The sequence below is a fragment of the Phocoena sinus genome, chromosome 2, assembly GCF_008692025.1.
Source record: "Phocoena sinus isolate mPhoSin1 chromosome 2, mPhoSin1.pri, whole genome shotgun sequence".
NCBI lineage: Eukaryota > Metazoa > Chordata > Mammalia > Artiodactyla > Phocoenidae > Phocoena > Phocoena sinus.
Window position 1 is genome coordinate 103,142,357 of NC_045764.1, and position 19,978 is coordinate 103,162,334.

A 19,978-nucleotide genomic window follows, 5' to 3' on the forward strand; every position below is an offset into this window, starting at 1 on the left:
TCCCAGCCCCGCCCCTCTCTCTGGACGCATCTCTGGGCCCCATCATCACCCGGCGCCGGGCCCTCCCTCCCGCCCCCCCTTTCTCCTCCCTCCTTCCTTCCCTCCCTTCCTCCCTCTCTCCCTCCCTCCCAGCTCCTGCACCAGGAAACAGCCAGATCCTGGCAGCGGCCTGACCCGTGAGATCCCTAACCTGGCAGGCAGGCGGGGTTGGAGACTGGCTGAGGGTGGGGGTGAGGGAGGAGCTGGGCCTTTGGGCTGCACTGGGGGGAGCGGGGGAGTAGAGATGGTGTCGGCAGGAAGCCCTTGGCCCTGGGTTTCCCGGGAGGACAGTCATTAAACATGGATTCGGCCACACAGCTGGTAGAGCGTTGGGGGCAGGGGCCTGGTCCCGGGAGCTGCAACCCCAGCCCTTCTCAGCCCAGACCCTAATCCCTGGTCTTCCCCACCTAGCTCTGATCTCCCCCTCCCCTTCCCAGGGCTCCACGCTGGGCAGGAGGATGAAAGGCCCCAGCTGGGGGCTCCTTGCCACCAGCGCTGGGTCCTAAGAGCTGCCATCCAGGCTGGGTGAGTGTCCCCTTCCTTCTCTGTCCCGGGCAACCCTTTGCTTCTCCCCCTTTCCCTTCAGCCCCTGTCTCCTCGCCCATCTTGTGCCTCTGCCAGCATCTTCACATCTTGCCTCTGGGGAGGTCCTAAGCCCCTTCCTCTAGCCAAAAAGGTGTGTACTGTGGCGGGGTTGGTGGGGGAGGTATAGAGGTGTCATAGAACTGCTGTTGTCTTGTTATGAAAAGAATCTAAAGTATTTTAGGTGAAATTTACTTGTTTTACATTTATTTTGGCATATTATGAATTTGAGGGCCAGCCCCTCATGCCCTGGCCCCACACCATGGCCTAATCTCCTTGTTCTTACTCGTCCCGGCCCAGTGGTTTCTGAGATTTCCCCTCACCTCCCTCCCTGTCTCATGGGCTGGCCAAACCTGAAATGCCTCCTTCTGGGTCTCTGACCATATATTCATGCCAGTCTTTTGTGTTTGACTCCTGCAGCTGCCCGGATGGCGACCCCAGCCTCGGCCCCAGACACACGGGCTCTAGTGGCAGACTTTGTAGGCTATAAGCTGAGGCAGAAGGGTTATGTTTGTGGAGCTGGCCCCGGGGAGGGCCCAGCAGCTGACCCGCTGCACCAAGCCATGCGGGCAGCTGGAGATGAGTTCGAGACCCGCTTCCGGCGCACCTTCTCAGATCTGGCAGCTCAGCTGCATGTGACCCCGGGCTCGGCCCAGCAACGCTTCACCCAGGTCTCTGATGAACTCTTCCAAGGGGGGCCCAACTGGGGCCGCCTTGTGGCTTTCTTTGTCTTTGGAGCCGCGCTGTGTGCTGAGAGTGTCAACAAGGAGATGGAGCCACTTGTGGGACAAGTGCAGGAGTGGATGGTGGCCTACCTGGAGACGCGGCTGGCCGACTGGATCCACAGCAGCGGGGGCTGGGTAAGAAACTTCTCCATTGCTGCCCTGAACATCCCTCTGAAAAGCTGGTCTCCAGGGGGAAGACGGGGGCTCTGGCTGGAGCTGGGGGCGGCTGTGCTGGGAATGAGGCACGGGGGCTGAGTCTCCCTGTTTGGGTGGAATCAGATGCCCTCACTATGGGTATCACTGGACTCTGCACTCCAGGGCTGCCATGCAGTCATCACTGGGTGGGCTCATGGTCCAAAGCAGAGGACAGAATACACAGTAGACAGTGTAGTGCCTGCAGAGAAATGGCATCCAGCCATCGGGAATTTTTTACACCGGAGTACATGGCATGGGGGTGTCAGGGATCAGGGATCAGGGATGGGTGGTGGTCAAGGCAAGCCTTGGCAAAGGATGCCAGTTCTGAGCAGAATTTTTGGCCAGGGAAAGGATGGGATTCAGTTGACGTAGAGAAGGGCAAATGAGCCAGGCGCTCAGGGGGGATCAGAGGGGCTGGCGGCCAGGAGCTTGGGCCAGAGAGGAGCTGGGGGTGGGGTGGTGCTTGCAGTGGATGGAACTGGAACTCTCCCTCTCCTCTTTTCTCCACTCTTTCCTCTCCTGATATCCCTTTCTCCTTCTTTCTCTCCTACTTCCCTTCTCTCCCACAGGCGGAGTTCACAGCTCTATACGGGGACGGGGCCCTGGAGGAGGCGCGGCGTCTGCGGGAGGGGAACTGGGCCTCAGTGAGGACAGTGCTGACGGGGGCCGTGGCACTGGGGGCCCTGGTAACTGTAGGGGCCTTTTTTGCTAGCAAGTGAGAAAGTCCAGGGCCAGGTGGGGCGAGGTGTGGCTGGGGGACAGGAGAGCAGGAACAGAGCAGAGGAATGCCCTTGGAAGAAGTGGGGGAAAGGATGGGCGTGGAACGGGGATGGGAAGGGGCAAGGTAGCGTGCAAGAGAGCTGAGTGTGCCAGGCAGGCGGTTGAAAGAGTGAACTGGAGCTATTGCGGAATGTATTGGGAAAGTCAGGAGATGGATTCATTCCAGGGTTGGGGGGAGGTGGGAGGGATCATGCCTATAGGTGTAGGCACATGAAACTCTACCTAGAGCTTGATTTGCAGCCCTGAGGAAGGTGGACTTGCATAAGGGGTTGGCGTCTCCTTTGAGTGAGTGAGATTTGGGGCAAACACAGAAGGGACATCCCTTTGGAATGGGAGCTTGGGGTTCTCAGGGGATAGGGAGAGGTGGCTGTGACCATGGACTGCTGGGACATGCGTGTGCATGTGCACGGGTGCTTGTGTGCATGCTGGGCTGCTTGTCTAGTCTGGTGGCAGTGGGATTCCTCGAGGAGAAAACATTCCCTCTTGCAGTGGTGAGAACGAGGGGCAGCTCTCTGTCCCTCCTCCCAACGTCCCCTCCCCTCTCCCCTTGTCCTGCTGCCTCAAGGCTGAGGGAGAAACACTGTATCCAAACTGAGGGCTCTGGCAACTTTTCTGCAGAAAGTCGTCAGCAGGGCTTTGGAGAGAAGAGCACTTCTGTAGCTGGCCTTGTTCCTTCATTGTCCCCCTTCCTTGTGCATCACGCACTTGCTGCTGCCTCCTGGGCTCTGACAGAAAGGCAGGGCTGCGGAGCCTGCGGGGGGTGGAGGCTTCTGGAGCTGGAGCTGCCTGCTGCCCTCCTCTCCCACTGGGGCACACTGGTGCCTAAAGTGTTCCCTATCTCTGGGACCTTTTGTACCCAAACTTAAACTCTAAATTGGGGCTCTTACTAATTTTCCTTTTGAGTGTGTGGACGTAAATGCAGATCTGGAATACAGTCTGGGTCCTGCACTGTGTCTCGGAGAGACTGTTGATGTCTTGAGAGGAACATTCCAGCTCTGAACCCCATGAATGTGAGGGTGACGTGTACTCCGTGACTGGCCTATTCCATGTGGTCGGCTTTGGTGCTGCTTTATTAAGGGCCAGGTGTCTGGGTTCCACAGTACCTCCCAGGACCTAGAAACATTGGTATTTTCTTGGAAGCCACGCTGTTTGCATGGGTTTTACTTGTCTGTACCTCAGAGTCTGAGGATGTTAACTTTAGAGCTCCCTGTTCTCTATAACAGATTCAGATGACAGCTTTTTCTTTTGAGAAAGACATGATTTCACTCCAGATGTATGCCCTGAGCCAGACCTCACTGCTGCACTTTCCTAGGTGCTAAAATTGCTGCTCTCCAATGCTGACTTCTTCTGACACAGTGCTCTAGAACCCTGCCCTTGATCCTGAGCACTGACCAGCTTAGCTAGACCATGGTTGACTCTTGGAGATTTTCACTTGGTCCCAGAATGTGGCAACATAGTTGTACTCACAAGAATGTGGGACCAAAATTGGCCTCAGGTGTTTAGCTCAGACTTTTGCTTTTGAGAGAGGGCTGCACTTTTTAACGGTATTTATAGGGGAGGTGGTGGACTGCATGGGCCACTTGGTCTGTTGTGAGTATGCTGGTACCAGGCACTCAGAGCCAGTCTGTGGCAGGCAGTTGGGGTGGGGGGGGTCTCTGACTTGCTCAGGACAAACTAGGCCAGTGGTTTTCCAACTGCTTGGCAGAGCCCCAAAGTTTCCTAGGGTTGCCTCAGGAGTCCTTGGGGGAGATGAGGCGGGGGCACTGAGCAGGCCAGGTGACTTGCCCTCAAACAGAACAGCTCCCCTGTAGCTGTCTTACATATCGGGGTTCAGGGTAAGATTTTATTTGCATTAAGGGGTTTGCTGCTGAAAAACAAAGTTGGAAAACCACTGACTAGACCGTCAGCTCCAAATTGGAGCCTGTGCTCCCCCAGGTTTGGGTCAGACTCTTCCCCCTACCCTCTACCACAGGACGCCTAGCCCTGGTAGCTTTCCTGGGGACCTTTAGCAAACAGAGGTAGCAGGGACTGTGGTCAGGTTACCAAAAAGCCCGGCTCTGAGGCCTTCACACCTGGGTGGAAGGAGAGGCTGTTTTCTGAAATGGTAAAAGGGCTTGGTCTGGATTCCCGGAAGCATAGCTTGGATGGGACCACAGAGGGCAGTTTTGACCTGTCCTGCCCTTCTGAGCTTGAGGGGGAACGGAAACCCCAGAGACTCTTCTGTCAGGGAAAACTAGCGACTCTCTTCTAGAGCCATATAGTTCCTTGGGGTTAGCTCTTGGCCAAGAAGGCTGAGTATGGCTCCCAATTTTTAAATCCATTTCATTTTTTTTAAAATAAGGGAAATAAATCTTATTGCCATTTTTCAGAGATTAAATAGGTGGAGAGGGTGTTTCTTGCTCTCCAGAGCCCAAAGGGACAAATAGGGACTTTGCTTAGGCCAAGGAAGGAGCAGAGGTAGGGCAACTAGGTCCTGCACTTATTAATCCCACTCCCCACTTATTCTAGGGCATACACTATTTTACTTTTTTAAAATCATAAAGCGGCGGGAGAACAGATTTGGTTAGTTTAGAAGAAAAGAAAAAGCTCTATAAATATAAATATATATTCCTGTATTTTTATTTAATAATTTATAAATACCAAGTTCATTTGACTTTTATTTTTGTGTAATATGTAATGGTCGTATTAAAAAAAATAAATAAAACCCAGAAGTTTAATGAGAAGGACTGAGCAGGGTTTGTGACTTCTATACTGTATAGCCTGGGGTCAGGACATTTCTTGATCTAAGCATCTCATCATGACCTTGTTAAGGCCAAGAATGAGATTAATAGGGATTTGGGAAAGTATTGAGATAAAAAAATTAAAAAAAAAAAAAAAAAAAAGGAGGGAATTCCCCAGCGGTTTAGTGGTTAGGACTCTGCACTTTCACTGCCGAGGGCCCGGTTTCGATCCCTGGCCAGGGAACTAAGATCCCACAAGCTGCGCCATGCAGCCAAAAAAAAAAAAAGAAAAAAGAAAATCAGAGTTGTTCTCCCATCCCCCCATCCTAGCCAAATGCCCAAAGCCAAGATCTCCATCTGTGCCAACCCAAGCATTGAGAGGGTGTGTGTATATGGTACTTTGGGATGGCCACAACAAAACCCAAAACAAAACAAACAAAACCTACCAAAAATCTTTATGATGTAATCAAGTCCCCTGTTGTGGTTCAGCTGCTAAATCAGAAGTATGTGATAATGAGCATTTCTCCTCAATATCCTGCTGCCTACTTCAGACTTAAAATAAGTCTGGCAAAAATGGAGCCCTTGCTTACTTTCCTGCTCCCCTGAGACATTTGGTTTCAGCCATTGTAATGCAAACTGCTAAACTGGATGGGATCTACAGGAATTGTTCAGCCCATCCCTCTGTACTTCTAGTCTAGGACCACATCAAAATCATGTCTGACAGGAGTAGTGATCTTAATTTTAATTTACAAGTGGGAGTTTCTAGTCTTTCTATAATCCAATGCAATATAATGGTATTTGGGTATATGTGTTAAATTGTAGTGAGAAATACACTGCTTAGAGGAATCCAGTGTTGTATTTCTATTCTCTTTATATAGAAAAATCTACGGGACAAGCCATGTTAAAATCAGAGAGTGGCTTGGTGAACATGGCTCTAGGGAAAAGGGAATTAGATGCTCTTAATAGTTAATATCATCAGGCTATGATAGCTAGTGTATTTATCCCTACTGTAGTTTGACTGGTTTATAGTTTGCCTAATTCCAAAAAGCATTTGCAGCATCTTACTATAATACACAAAAGACAAAACAATAGGAAAATATAGATTTTTAAAGTAAGGGTAAAAGGAAAATTGAAATATTATAATAAAATGACAGCAAAAAGGAAAACGAACACAGAAAAGGATTCTATAAGCAGTATTCCCAAATACTAAAGGTAGGCTATGAATTCAACTCTGAGCTTCTTGGCAGCTAAAGAAAATTGGAAAACACAATGAGATTCACATCCCTCCTAGGATTTGTAAAACCTTTCAGTTCCTCAAGGTAGGCAAAAACTTTTGTGGCTCTTCTGAGAAGACACTGAATGATATAGTGGACACCACCCTCTATAACACCTGACAGCAAATATGATGTTGAGTTTTACACTACCGTTTCTTGCAGAAACACCAAATGGGGATTCAGCAGGTCCTAAGCTTGTTCTATCAGGATCGTCACAGTTTAGCTCAAATATGCCCTATGATGCCATAGTTTAAAATAGGGCTAAATTTCAGACTATCTAAATGGACAGATGGATTGTTTATTCTTCAGACAGTTCTCTGTGAATGTTATTTCTCCAAATGATACTTTTGATAAAAATTGGGCAACATTTAGTTACACTTCCTAGCAAATGGATGGATTATAAATATTCTGTGTTTTTAGTTGAGAGCAGATCCCTTGAAAACTTTAAAAGCTGCCTTAAATGTGGATACAGGTGAGATACAAATAAATTAACAATATTTTAAAAATCAACCAGAAAACATAATATAATGGAATGCTATCTAGTTTTTTACTCATTCAGTCATTCATTCATTCAGCAAATATTCAAGCATCTTAGGTGTGCTGAGAACAATTCTAGGCACTGAGGTAGAGAAGTGAACAAACAGGCACAAATTTCTGCTTTCATGTTACTTTCATTCTAGTAATGGAAACAAACAAAAGCTAAATAACTACCTACCTACATAAATAAATTTCACGACGTTCATTAACATAACATTTCATGTTAGGTGCCAAATGCTATGGAGAAAAATAATTCATTAGGGTAGGATTGGGAAGGTGTATGTATAGGTTTCAATGTTAAATAGAGTGAATGGGGAAGGCCTCATTTCTAAGGTAACTTCTGAGTAAAGTCATGAAAAATGAAATTGGAAAAATATTTTTATTGACATGGAAAAATATTTCTGTTATCTTATTAGGTAAAAATAATAGATTAGAAAACAGAATATATGGTATGATCCCATTTTGCTAAAAAAAATATGTATATACACCCACATATATATACCTCTATATGTATTTGTGTATTGAAAGTTTCAGGAAGGGTATATGCCAAAATATCATTAGTGATTATCTCTGGGTGGTGGATTTTATGGGTGATTTTATTTTTTCTTTTTGCTATCAGTATTTTAGGATTTTTTTATAAGGAACATATAAAAAAGAAGTTTTTCAGGTACAAAGTCTTCTAAAAGTTAACCAAGCAGAATGGAAATTAAGCAGCCCAAGAGAGGCTCCTTCTCACTTAAATGGCCCCCCCACTTCCATGCAAGGTTGGACCTAGGGTGTTAAGGTAGGTCGGGCCAGACTTTGCATTAGAAAGTAATTGGAGTTGGCTCCAAAACAGAGGTAAGGAAATGATCAAGGCTCCAAGGTTCTGTGTCAACATTGTCCAATAGAAATATAGTGCAAGTCATGTAAAGCAACTATACTCCAATCAAAATTTTTAAAAAGTCAAAAAATATATATATAATGCAAGCCACATATGTAGTTTTACGTTTTTTAGTAGCCTCATTAAAAAAGCCAAAAAGAAACAGGTAAAACTAATTTTAATAGTATTTTTTTAAACCTAGTATATAAAGACTACTAAAATTTCAATCTGTAATTAATACTGAACAATTATTATTTTACATAAGTATCTTTTTCATCCTGAGTCTTTGAAACTCAGTGTATATCTGACACTTCCAGCGCATCTCAATTCAGAGCACCATTCACATTTCAAGTGCTCAGTAGCCACGTGTGACGAGTGGCTACCATATTAAACAATGTACTTCTAGATTAGAGGGAATTATTGCAGCCAGTAAAGGTAAAATTTTCAAAGCAGGAGTTAAAAATGGGGATGAAACTACTAGGAAGCCAAGTATTTATGTTTGGTGAGAAAACTTTTCCCTTCTGGACAGAACTGGACATGCCCTCGTCCATTTTTACTGATTTAATTCTCCTTTTCTCAACTCAACAGATCATTCACTTTTGTTAACACACTTTTCCTTCTTCTAGGGCAAAACATCACTGAGTTTCAGTTTTTCCGAAACTCCATGGCCCTCTATTGATAGGTTATTACTGAAGGAAAAGTATACTTATAATGGGTGAATCTTACATCATTACATACCAATTAAAAAAAATTCATTCTCAGAGGAAAACTTACCTCTTTGATGTTCTCTATGCATCAACAACAGGCAGGATATAAATTTATTACAGAAGATCATTCATTCAGTTAACATTTATTGAGCACACAATAATAGCCAATGGCAATACAAATATAATTAAGAAGGTGTCCCTGCTTTTTACACTTTCAGTCTAATAGGGAACTATATTACAGATCACCATTCAAATATCTTTTTAAAATGTGTTTGTAAAAGTAATCATGCTTATTAGAGTAAGTTTGGAAGCTGGAGTGTTTTTTTTTAATTTTAAATAAAAATAATATATGATATTGTGGGAAAAATCATAGAACATAGAAAATTATAAAGAAGATCAATCATAATAAGCCTACTACCCAGAGAGAATCACTATTAACATTTTGGTATATTTCTTTTCCATCAGTTGTCTGTGCTTATATTTTATGATCATACTGTATATACAATTTTTTTTTGTATATACAATTTTGTACACTGCAATTCTGCTTACCATTATATTGCAAGCATTTTCCTTGTCATTAAAAATGTTTTGAAGACATAATGACTATATAAAATTACATATATATGTGTATAACAATTTTCCTGAAAAGTGCCCACTTGGACAATCAAGTTGTTTACATTTTTTTTCACTTTGATGAACACCTTTACTCTCAGATGTTTACCTAGGTTTTAGATTATTTCTTTAGAACAGATTATAAGAAATACAATTACTGTGTTAAGAATCTCAACATTTTAAAAACTTTTGTTGCATATTGCCAAAGAACAGATTGTACTGGTTCTTATTCCTTTTTTTCTCCAATGCCCAAGTTGTTTTTTTAAAAATCAGATATACATAATTTTAATCATACTTTATATACAATTTTACATCCTACTTCTTTGACCTAACAAAAATTATTTTTATAAGTTATCACACACATGTAAACCTTTTTGTAAAAAAATAGGCGCATAAAAAAATAAAAATAGGTGCATAATAATCTTGTGATGTAATTATAGTTTGCCTAAACATTTATCTCTTATTGGAATTTAGTCTTTTTCCAGCTTCAGCATTGTACGTAATGTTATCTTTGTGTATTAAAACAGACCTTACAGAAATTTTGATCTGAGCTTTGAAATCTGGTTTTGGATTCCCTGCTCACTTCTAATTAGTTATGACTTGGGGGAGTTACTTCATTCTTTCCTCATCCCTAAAAAAGGTTATGGTTTGGGGACTATTTGCTTCATAATGTTATGAGAGTTCAATGAGATAACATAACAAGGAGTCTAGGATGCTGCCTGTTACAAAATCCAGTGCTCAACAAAACTGTGGTTCAAAGGCATTCTTTTAAAAATCACATTTCCCTTAACTGGCTTTCTTAGTTTAAATTAGGTATCAATAAACATCCAAGTCTTGATTTGGTTAAAATCAGTAGAAAAGATTTTTCTTCCAGCAAACTCACAATCTTTTAGAGCTTGTCTGCGGTGTTCAACTTAGTTCTCCCAGACCACTGAAGCTGAGATGGCTGATGAAGTAATTTTCAGTGAAATTTTAAGCAACTGTGACTCTGCTCCAAGTTCTCCTGTTCCTGAGGTAAGGATTTGTGTGAAAAAATGAGGGTGAGGGGAAGAGTGGGGTATACTGTGAAGCTTTTGACTTTTGGTTTGCTAGTAGGAATCTCCTCTTGTTCAAATCCCTCTACCAAGTCATGTACATCCTCTCCAGGTTATTTGAATAACTATTTGGTTGGGCTCATGTGAATCTGGCTCTCAAACCATAGCTTGGTCTGGCTGCAGCTATCCCTCTTGCAAACTTAGCACTGCCGTTCCTTTCTTTTTAATAAATGTGTAGGATCACCACTAAACTATGGCAACCCTGCTTTCCAGGGCTAGGTCTCATTGGTATCTCAGAGTGCAACGATGAGGTGGAATTCCTTTGGGGTCTGAAGGAGGGTCTGGGAAAGCGCTGTAGATGAAGGGTGGCACCCAGATCCCCAGTCTGTGTACCCTTTGGTCAACAAACATTTATTTGGATACTATGTGCTAGGCATATTGCTCCACGGTGGAGATGCAAATGTAGATAGAATCCAGCCTCTCATCTCCAAGCTCTCACAAGCTCTAGTTAGGAAAGGAAGCACAAAATGATTAAGTGCACAGTGGAGGTAGGCCCGCTTGTCATGGGAGAGGAGGGGAGGCCAGTTAGTGGAAGGCTTCACAGAGGAGGTGATGATGGGGTTTGCAGTGGTCTGGCTGAAGAAGGACTGCATGTACAGAGGCACAGACCTGGGTGCAGATACACCCACTGGAATGAAAAGTGTGGAAACAACATTCACTTGGTAGCCTGGTCTGGAGGTCTCCAAGGCCTCAGTAAGGAGTTCTGAGAGTTAACCTGGCCAGTGTGGATTGGAGTGGTGACCCACTGGAAGCTGACCCATTAAGCGGCTGCAGCAAACAGTCCAAGCAAAAGAAGAAATGAAACTGGGGCATGAGCAGAATGCTTGGAAAGTATGCCTGTGCGGAAGACAGCACATACAGGGCTCATGACTAGTACTGGAGTGAGGATTCCTCCCTGCTTTCTGGTTTGGGGAGACCTGGTGGATGGTGGTGCCAGTAACCTGGGTGGGAAAGATAAGCTCCTTCCCAGAGAGCGCCATTCAGAACCCTCCATTTCCAGCAACATCCCATCTACTGGTTCATTCCTGGTAGAAGACCAGTTTCCAGAAACCGCCGCAGTATTTCCGGGCTCTGCCTTCCAAGAACTCACTAGTTGGCAACCAGCAGCATCAAGATGGCCGCCTCCTAAAGACCAGTCATGTGACCTCGGCTTTCACTGGGAGCCCGGCAGTCCGTTCGGGGGCAAGGTTCACCTGTCACGAAACGGGTGTCAGCCCTTCGAATCTCGCGAGCCAATCGGCATCTGAGGCTGGGCCACTTCGGCGAGGCGATCGGAAGATTGGTCCTTTCCACTCGCCTTGCCAGCGGCCAATCACCGACCGTCATACTTCGCGGACCCGCCCTTAGGCGGGGGAGAAGCAGGAATGTCGTCACAGCTAGGCGGTATTGTTACCTAAGGACTTCAGAGGAGGTGGGACGGGTGTTGATTGACAGACCGAGTTCTCCTACCGGGATTTAAGGATTTGGCGCAATCCCCCGCCTTAGGGATGGGGTCTTATTTGATTGCCTAGTAATATTCCCCAATGGAGTCCTAGCTCGTGGTGACGGGCAGGCTGCTTGACTAATGAATCCTCGGCGTGGCCGGCGCAGCTCTCCAATCGCTGGGCGGCTGGCCCCAGTCTGAGCGGCGATGGCGGCGGCGGCGGCGGCGGCAGCAGCAGCGGGGGCTGCGGGCGGTCGGGGCTCCGGGCCGGGGCGGCGGCGCCATCTTGTGCCCGGGGCCGGTGGGGAGGCCGGGGAGGGGGCCCCGGGGGGCGCAGGGGACTACGGGAACGGCTTGGAGTCTGAGGAACTGGAGCCTGAGGAGCTGCTGTTGGAGCCCGAGCCGGAGCCCGAGCCCGAAGAGGAGCCGCCCCGGCCCCGTGCCCCCCCGGGAGCTCCGGGCCCTGGGCCTGGCTCGGGAGCCCCCGGCAGCCAGGAGGAGGAGGAGGAGCCGGGACTGGTCGAGGGTGACCCGGGGGACGGCGCCATTGAGGACCCGGTGAGGGAAGGAGGGCGAGCGAGCAGGCCGGCCGGCCGTGTCACGGGAGGCCCAGAGCTCAGGCGAGCGGGAGGCGGGCGGGGGATGGGGGTGGGCGGGGAATAACGTGGCTGGGGCCGGGCTGGGGAGGCAGCCTCGACCGCCAGAAGGGGCCCAGCCGGGTTGATTCGGGCGTCATGGGTGCCTAGTGTTGTTCTAGAGAAGGTAGCTTGGTTTTCTTTTCATTACGACCCTCGCGTGGGGCGAGAGAAATGGCCGCGCATGGCTGGGGCCGCGCGCGGAAGGAGAGCAGGGTAGAGCCCCTGCGTTGGTTCCTCTTAAGCTGTCCTCCATACCCTCCCCACTCATTGTAGGAGCTGGAAGCGATCAAAGCTCGAGTCAGGGAGATGGAGGAAGAAGCTGAGAAGCTAAAGGAGCTACAGAACGAGGTAGAGAAGCAGATGAATATGAGTCCACCTCCAGGCAATGGTGAGTAACTGGCGGTTGCACGCGGAACCCGGGTCTTGAGATTGGAAGGGTTATCGGAGCACCGTTTATATGGAATTAGATGCTCGGAACCTTGGAGCTGCTTGTCTGAGCAATTACCGGGCAGTTGCTGCAGTCATAGTCCATTGTGTGTTTTTCTGACCTTTGTGAGACGGGGCCTATGTTTTGGTGATGGTAGTCTTGTGCCTCCCTTTGTCCCTGTTACAAATGTGTTGCTCTTTGTTCTTAGTCTTCCACTACCCTTTTTGGAGGTTGCCAGGTGGTATTTGACCTTCAAGTCCAATAGTTTTTCTTTCAGTTGGAGACCTTTAGTTAGGAGTCCTAAGATAAACTGCTCAGCTTCAGGGGGCTTCTCCTCTAATCTAGAAATGTCCAGCCTCAGCCGACTTAATTTTGTTCACTTTTCAAATCATTTTAACCGAAGCTACTCAATAGGTACTTGATTTGGGGGCAGGAGGGAATCCCTGTATTGTTTTCTTTTTAAGACTGTATTAACCTATTCCTTAATTTTTCAAGTATTTGGTGAGCACCTACTGCATGCTAGACTTTTCTAGGTAATGGGTACAGCAGGGAACAGAACAGACCAAAATCTTTACCTTTGCTGCTGCTTGTGGTGGTGGTAGTGGTGTATAGATTGGCCAAGTAGAAAACAAGCGTTTTTTTCCTGATCCTTTTTTCTTCAAAGCTGGCCCAGTGATCATGTCCATTGAGGAGAAGATGGAGGCTGATGCCCGTTCCATCTATGTTGGCAATGTATGTACCAGAGCCTTGACTAGGGTTGGGGAAAGCTCTTAGTTTGGGGGATTATTTATTAGGAGTCTTGAAAGGAACCATTTCCAGGGTAGGTGGTGGATTTAAGGGGTGGAGGGAGGGTTGGAATGAGATGAAAGGTAATGGTGATTAGCAGAGGCTCTGGGGTTGGAAGGAAAAGAGGTTAGTTCCTTAGAGAGCTAGATATTGATGTGCTTTGGTGTGTATGGATGGCCCAGCGCAGAGGCTAGGCAGAGTACCTGTGGAGATGGGAGTTTGCCCTGTTACCTGTGAAATGTACCCCCCACAGGTGGACTATGGTGCAACAGCAGAAGAGCTGGAAGCACACTTTCATGGCTGTGGTTCAGTCAACCGTGTTACTATACTATGTGACAAATTTAGTGGCCATCCCAAAGGGTAAGTGGGGAAGTTGAGGTCATTTTAGTCACAGTTAAAAAATAAATAAATTATATTTTATATTGAGCAGTAAGTTACCTAGATGTTAAAGTAGTTTATCTTTTAAGATAGGTGTTAATGTTGATACATATCAAGGATTGCACATAAAATTGCCTTCAGGGGCCCAACAGATAACAGAGATGGGGGCTGGGTGTTGGGGGGATCATGAACTATAAGGGGGGGCGCCTTCTGCATGGCCCCCACCGTTTTCTGCCTTGCGGAAAACCAGGCCCTCTGTATCCTATCTTATAATTTTCCAAGAGTAGCTGCAAATTTTGATTAAAATCTTCCATTAAGAATTTTTTGGACAAATAATTAAAAATATGAACACACTGTACTCAAACAAAGCATGCCTGCAAGTTGGATTTGACCTGTGAGCTGCTATTTGTATCCTCAGATAAAGTGGCAATTACCCTTTTCAGGTTTGCATATATAGAGTTCTCAGACAAAGAGTCAGTGAGGACTTCCTTGGCCTTAGATGAGTCCCTATTTAGAGGAAGACAAATCAAGGTAAGCCCTGTGCCCTTTGCTGTTCTGGTTCTCTGTAAGTTCTCCAGGTTGGCTCTAAGGCATTGTGTTGTACGTGTCATTCTCAGGTGATCCCAAAACGAACCAACAGACCAGGCATCAGCACAACAGACCGGGGTTTCCCGAGAGCCCGATACCGTGCCCGGACCACCAACTACAACAGTTCCCGTTCTCGATTCTACAGTGGTTTTAACAGCAGGCCCCGGGGTCGCGTCTACAGGTCAGGATAGATGGGCTGCTCCTCTCCCCCGCCTCCCATGAGCCCTGTATGCTTCCTTCTCTCCTCATCTGAGGAACCTCCCTCCTTTACCCTCCCCTTGGTTCCGGGGACTTGGTCTCCTGCCTGTGCAGGGTGAGGAAGGTAGTTGCAGGCCAGGAGGCCAGTCATCTTTTTCTGGAGCAGGAATTGGTGATAAGGGCTGGATCTCTCCACCCTGTTCTGAGAGATGCTTCTCCACCCAGCCTTTTTTTCCTTGAGAGTTGATGGCAGTGAAGGTGTTTACACAGAACTCCGGGGAAGAACAGGGCCTCAGAGCAGTGAAAGCACTGTTTGGACCTTTGCTACTTTTCTCAGAGTTAGGGAGGGGCTGAAGTTTGAACCTCCCTTGGAAGAAAACCAGAGGCTAGTTGATCCTCCTCAACAGCCATGTGGGAGGATATCGAGATATTTACTCTTTAGCCAGTCTTTTGCAACTTTCTCGCTGGGCCTAGTGTGGCACCCATGTTGTTGCTTCACTTTACTTCCGTTTCTTTACATTTAAATAGACAGTTTAGGCATATAGACCTTGGCTTTTCATAAGATTTATCTGTCAGCTCCCAGGAGTTAGGGAGGATCTGTTGGTGAGAGCCTCGCTTTTAAGAGCTGTGGAGAACTGGAATCTGGATAAACAATGAGTCCTTTTTTTCTTGCTCCTATGTCTCAGATGCATTTCTTTATTGCCACTGTTTGGCGAGGTAATAACAGTTAATTCCCCACTCCCATTTGCCAGGTGTGTCACTATTTCTGGGATTGTGGGGGTCAGTTTTAGGACTTGGGAAACTTCTTTCCCCTCTTCCCTTCTCAATAACTGGGGCGAGGGCCCACGGGGAGGGGCTTGTACTGAACTATTTAGTGATCATGTTAACACCTAACTCTCCTTCTTTCTTCCAGGGGCCGGGCTAGAGCGACATCATGGTATTCCCCTTACTAAAAAAAGTGTGTATTAGGAGGAGAGAGAGGAAAAAAAGAGGAAAGAAGGAAAAAAAAAAAGAATTTAAAAAAAAAAAAAAAAGAAAAACAGAAGATGACCTTGATGGAAAAAAATATTTTTTAAAAAAAAAAAGATATACTGTGGAAGGGGGGAGAATCCCATAACTAACTGCTGAGGAGGGACCTGCTTTGGGGAGTAAGGGAAGGCCCAGGGAGTGGGGCAGGGGGCTGCTCATTCACTCTGGGGATTCGCCATGGACACGTCTCAACCGCGCAAGCTGCTCCCCCTGTTTCCCTGTGCCCCTTTGCCCCGTTGTGGGCTGCTCAAGGGTAGGTGGGCATGGGTGGTAGGAGGGTTTTTTTTTTACCCAGGGCTCTGGAAGGACACCAAACTGTTCTGCTTGTTACCTTCCCTCCATCTTCTCCCTAGCTTTCACAGTCCCCTCCTGCCTGTTCCTGTCCTGCCAGGTCTACCACCCACCCCACCCCCCCTCTTTTCTGGCTCCCTGCCCCTCCAGATTGCCTGGTGATCTATTTTGTTTCCTTTTGTGTTTCTTTTTCTGTTTTGAGTGTCTTTCTTTGCAGGTTTCTGTAGCCGGAAGATCTCCGATCCGCTCCCAGCGGCTCCAGTGTAAATTCCCCTTTCCCCTGGGGAAATGCACTACCTTGTTTTGGGGGGTTTTGGGGTGTTTTTTGTTTTTCAGTTTTTTGTTTTGTTTTGTTTTCCTTTGCCTTTTTTTCCCTTTTGTTTGGAGGGAATGGGAGGAAGTGGGGACAGGGAGGTGGGAGGTGGATTTTGTTTATTTTTTTAGCTCATTTCCAGGGGGTGGGAGTTTTTTTTTTAATATGTGTCATGAATAAAGTTGTTTTTGAAAATAAAAAATGTTTGGCCTTTTGGGTGTATGGATTATTTATCTTCCTGTTGTCTCTTAAATCCCAGATGGCTGTTAATTCTCCTTTCTGGAAATGCTGGTGTTGTGGAGGGGAAGTTCCCACCTAAGGAGTAGGAGTCAGAAGTACAACTAGCAGGAACATTGTGCGTTTAGCTGAGCTTGATGGGGTTTTCTGGAAAGCATGTAGCCCTGATTGGCATTTGAGAGGTACATTAAATGAGCCTGGGAATATAAAGGAATGGCCAGATTAGAGTGCTCTAATAGCACTTTAGTGTGTCCTCTTGATAAAATTTGTGTGCAAATGAATTATCCACATCAACAGCACTAGATTCTTATGTTGGCGTGTGGGTAGCCTTTTTTGTCTTCTCTATCCCAAGGTAGGCTCAAAAAACGAGGGAAAAAAATAATTAGGGGGACTTCCCTGGTGGCGCAGTGGTTGAGAGTCCGCCTGCCAATGCGGGGGACATGGGTTTGGGCCCTGGTCTTGGAGGATCCCACATGCCGCGGAGCACCTGGGCCCCTGTGCTGCAGTTACTGAGGCCCACATTCCTAGAGCCTGTGCTCCGCAAGGGGTGAGGCCACCACAATGAGAAGCCTGTACACAGCAATGAAGACCCAATATAGCCAAAATAAATTAAAAAAAAAAATTAGGGCTTCCCTGGTGACTCAGTGGTTAAGAATCTGCCTGCTGGGGCTTCCCTGGTGGCGCAGTGGTTGAGAGTCCGCCTGCCGATGCAGGGGATACGGGTTCGTGCCCCGGTCTGGGAAGATCCCACATGCCACAGGGTGGCTAGGCCCGTGAGCCATGGCCACCGAGCCTGCGCGTCCGGAGCCTGTGTTCCACAACAGGAGAGGCCACAACAGTGAGAGGCCCTCATGCCGCAAAAAAAAAAAAAGAATCCGCCTGCCAGTGCAATGGACACGGTTTCAAGCCCTGGTCCAGGAACATCCCACATGCCCCAGAGCAACTAAGCCCGTGCGCCACAACTACTGAGCCTGCACTCTGGAACCCGCGAGCTACAACTACTGAGCCCATGTGCCACAGCTACTGAAGCCCGCATACCTAGAGCCCGTGCTTTGCAACAAGAAGCCACTGCAATGAAGCCTGTGCACCGCAACGAAGAGTAGACCTTGCTCGCTGCAACTAGAGAAAGCCTGTGTACAGCAACGAAGACCCAACACAGCCAGAAATAAAAGAAATTATTTATTAATAAAAGTTAACATTTAAAGATAATTGCAAAGCTTATGTTTAGCAGTTCAGTGGTCACTTAATACGTTCAGCTAACTTGTTTTCGTTTTTTTATAAATTTATTTTTATTTATGGCTGCGTTGGGTCTTTGTTGCTGCATGCGAGCTTGCTCTAGTTGCGGCGAGCGGGGCCTACTCTTAATTGCGGAGCACGGGCTCTAGGCACGCAGGCTTCAGTAGTTGTGGTGCATGGGCTTAGTTGCTCCACAGCATGTGGGATTCCTGGACCCAGGGCTCGAACCTCTTAACGCTGTGTTGGCAGGCAGATTCTTAACCACTGCGGCAGGGAAGTCCTAGCTAACTTATTTTGGATTGTTCCATTAATTAGGACAAGTGGCTTTCGTTGTTTGAGTATCCTTAAGTTTAGTAGTTGAGTTACTTGGTCGTGTTAATGACCTAATTTTTCCATTTTATATTCTAATGTTAGATTGGTCTTAAAAGCCTTTGGTACTATATCACACACACACCCCTTTTTGTAGACCCTCCATTACTTACAGAGTTTGTAAATATTTAAACCTCTATATGTTCTATTGTGCCGTTCACTTCTGTTCCTAGGATTTTTGTTCATGATTGCCACTGACCGAGATGCTCTCTTCGATAATCTTAGGTTAAAGAAGTGGCTCTCCATATCCATGGAGCCTCAGCCAACCTCCCAAATGTTTTTTGTTTTTTATTTCCAAATGGTTTTGTATTCTGAAATTTCAGGTATCGACCATCCCATAATTTAATATTTGATCATCTACCTCCTATTGTGTCATTTGTTAGGCATTTGGGAGTCTTCTCTAACTAGATTCAACTAGAACAGTGTCTCGTAAGCTGAGTACGGAAACTTTAGAGGCTGATTAGCAAGAGGCTGGATAAAGTGTTCAGTATTAACTTTTTATTAGAAAAATGTGCAACATCTCAAGTGGCTTGATGCTGCTAATGCTGGGAAAGTCTTGTCTATCCGCCAGGTGGCAGTAAGTGGCTATTAAAAAAATCCCTGTAGCCTGTTGGATCTTGGAGGATGAATTGCATTTTTGACTCTTCTTTGTTTTAATTTTCTGTGTTCAGTCCGTTCTCAATATCCTGTCTGTCCTCTATCCTACTTTAACTGCTTGAGCAACTCCCCACCTTGATTGTAGTGGACTCCTGCCAATAATCTGGCTCCAAACTCTTCGTATTTCCAAAAAGGCCCCTATGCTGCCAAGCGTGGAACTAAGGTTTTTCCCAATTTGATCCAGATTGATTTTTCCTGCCACATTCTTCCCTACATCTGATGTACTGTGCACTCCAGTTGAGTTTTACTTTATTTTCATGTATTGCTCATGCTGTTCCTCCAGCCTGCTATGCCCATCACATCTACTCTGTCATAATCATAAGATAGAAGCCAAGGTGTATAAGCCAAGTAACGCAGCCAGGAAACTTATTTTGATTTCCTAGTCAGGATGAATCACTCCTGCACTCGGCAAATTGCTCCTATCTCTATTTGGCACTTCATGCTTTCATAATTAAAATAATTACATCCCTGTTTTCCCTTAAGGGCATGGATTTTGCCTTTGTATGGCTCACAGCACCTGCCACTTAGGTGTTCAGAAGGTGTTAATTCACCTTGGAGGGTCCCTTTATCCCGGGCCTGCTGATTCCTATTTTTTTTTTAAGTAAATTTATTTATTTATTTTTGGGTGCGTTGGGTCTTTGTTGCTGTGCGCGGGCTTTCTCTAGTTGTGGCAATCAGGGGCTACTCTTCGTTGTGGTGCGCGGGCTTCTCATTGCGGTGGCTTCTCTTGTTGCAGAGCACGGGGTCTAGGCATGTGGGCTTCAGTAGTTGCAGCGTGTGGGCTCTAGGGCGCGTGGGCTTCAGTAGTTGTGGCACGCAGGCTCAGTAGTTGTGGTGCACAGGCTTTGTTGCTGTGCGGCATGTGGGATATTCCCAGACCAGGGCTCAAACCTGTGACCCCTGCATTGGCAGGCAGATTCTTAACCACTACGCCACCAGGGAAGTCCCTGTTGATTCCTATTCTTAATAGGAATTAGATTTCCTGCTTTACCTGGTCTCTTCATTTTTCCTGTATCATCCTCAGTGATTTTAGAGGAAGTAGCTTAGAAAGCAAGTTGCTTTCTTTGAGAAAGATTGGTTACTTTTCTGTCAGTCATTCCTAATAAGCTCTCTCTTAATCAAGGGACAGCAATGAGCCTGGTCTCATTTGGATTCTGTGGGAAGGAAGTGTCCTTGAGGAGGAGAGATTGGGGAAGCCTGTCTATAAGATTTCTCTGGAGTGAGTCTGAGTCAGAGATCCTTTGAGGGACTGTGGGTGATACAAAATGAATGAGGACAGCC

The 19,978-nt window shown here is 46.5% G+C and overlaps 1 protein-coding gene across 7 annotated transcripts; it reads left to right on the forward strand.

Annotated features, from left to right (window-relative positions):
* The first annotated feature begins 82 nt into the window (after positions 1–82).
* Positions 83–16,400, forward strand: LOC116748684 (bcl-2-like protein 2). Of its 7 annotated transcripts, none has more exons than XM_032621796.1 (7): positions 9,609–12,108; positions 12,462–12,576; positions 13,280–13,347; positions 13,655–13,761; positions 14,223–14,310; positions 14,397–14,548; positions 15,479–16,400. In XM_032621796.1, exons 1-7 carry the CDS (start codon positions 11,758–11,760, stop codon positions 15,516–15,518), a joined length of 921 nt encoding a protein of 306 aa, XP_032477687.1. In that variant the 5' UTR covers positions 9,609–11,757; the 3' UTR covers positions 15,519–16,400. The 7 variants fall into 7 exon arrangements, 6 of the variants coding, with proteins under 6 accessions (XP_032477690.1, XP_032477688.1, XP_032477691.1 ...); XM_032621802.1 differs by lacking the exon at positions 9,609–12,108 and adding an exon at positions 12,217–12,312 and having other exon boundaries at positions 15,479–15,679; XR_004348310.1 differs by lacking the exons at positions 12,462–12,576; positions 13,280–13,347; positions 13,655–13,761; ... (1 more) ...; positions 14,397–14,548; positions 15,479–16,400 and adding exons at positions 83–176; positions 477–564; positions 1,042–1,481; positions 2,111–5,003 and having other exon boundaries at positions 11,395–11,406.
* The last annotated feature ends 3,578 nt before the right edge of the window (positions 16,401–19,978 follow it).

Excerpts from the sequence above, each read along its gene's own strand:
- LOC116748684 (XM_032621796.1), top strand. The coding sequence starts at position 11,758 with ATGGCGGCGGCGGCGGCGGCGGCAGCAGCAGCGGGGGCTGCGGGCGGT. Across the intron at positions 14,311-14,396 it reads TTAGAGGAAGACAAATCAAG|GTGATCCCAAAACGAACCAA; the intron begins GTAAGCCCTGTG and ends TGTCATTCTCAG. Across the intron at positions 14,549-15,478 it reads CCCCGGGGTCGCGTCTACAG|GGGCCGGGCTAGAGCGACAT; the intron begins GTCAGGATAGAT and ends TCTTTCTTCCAG.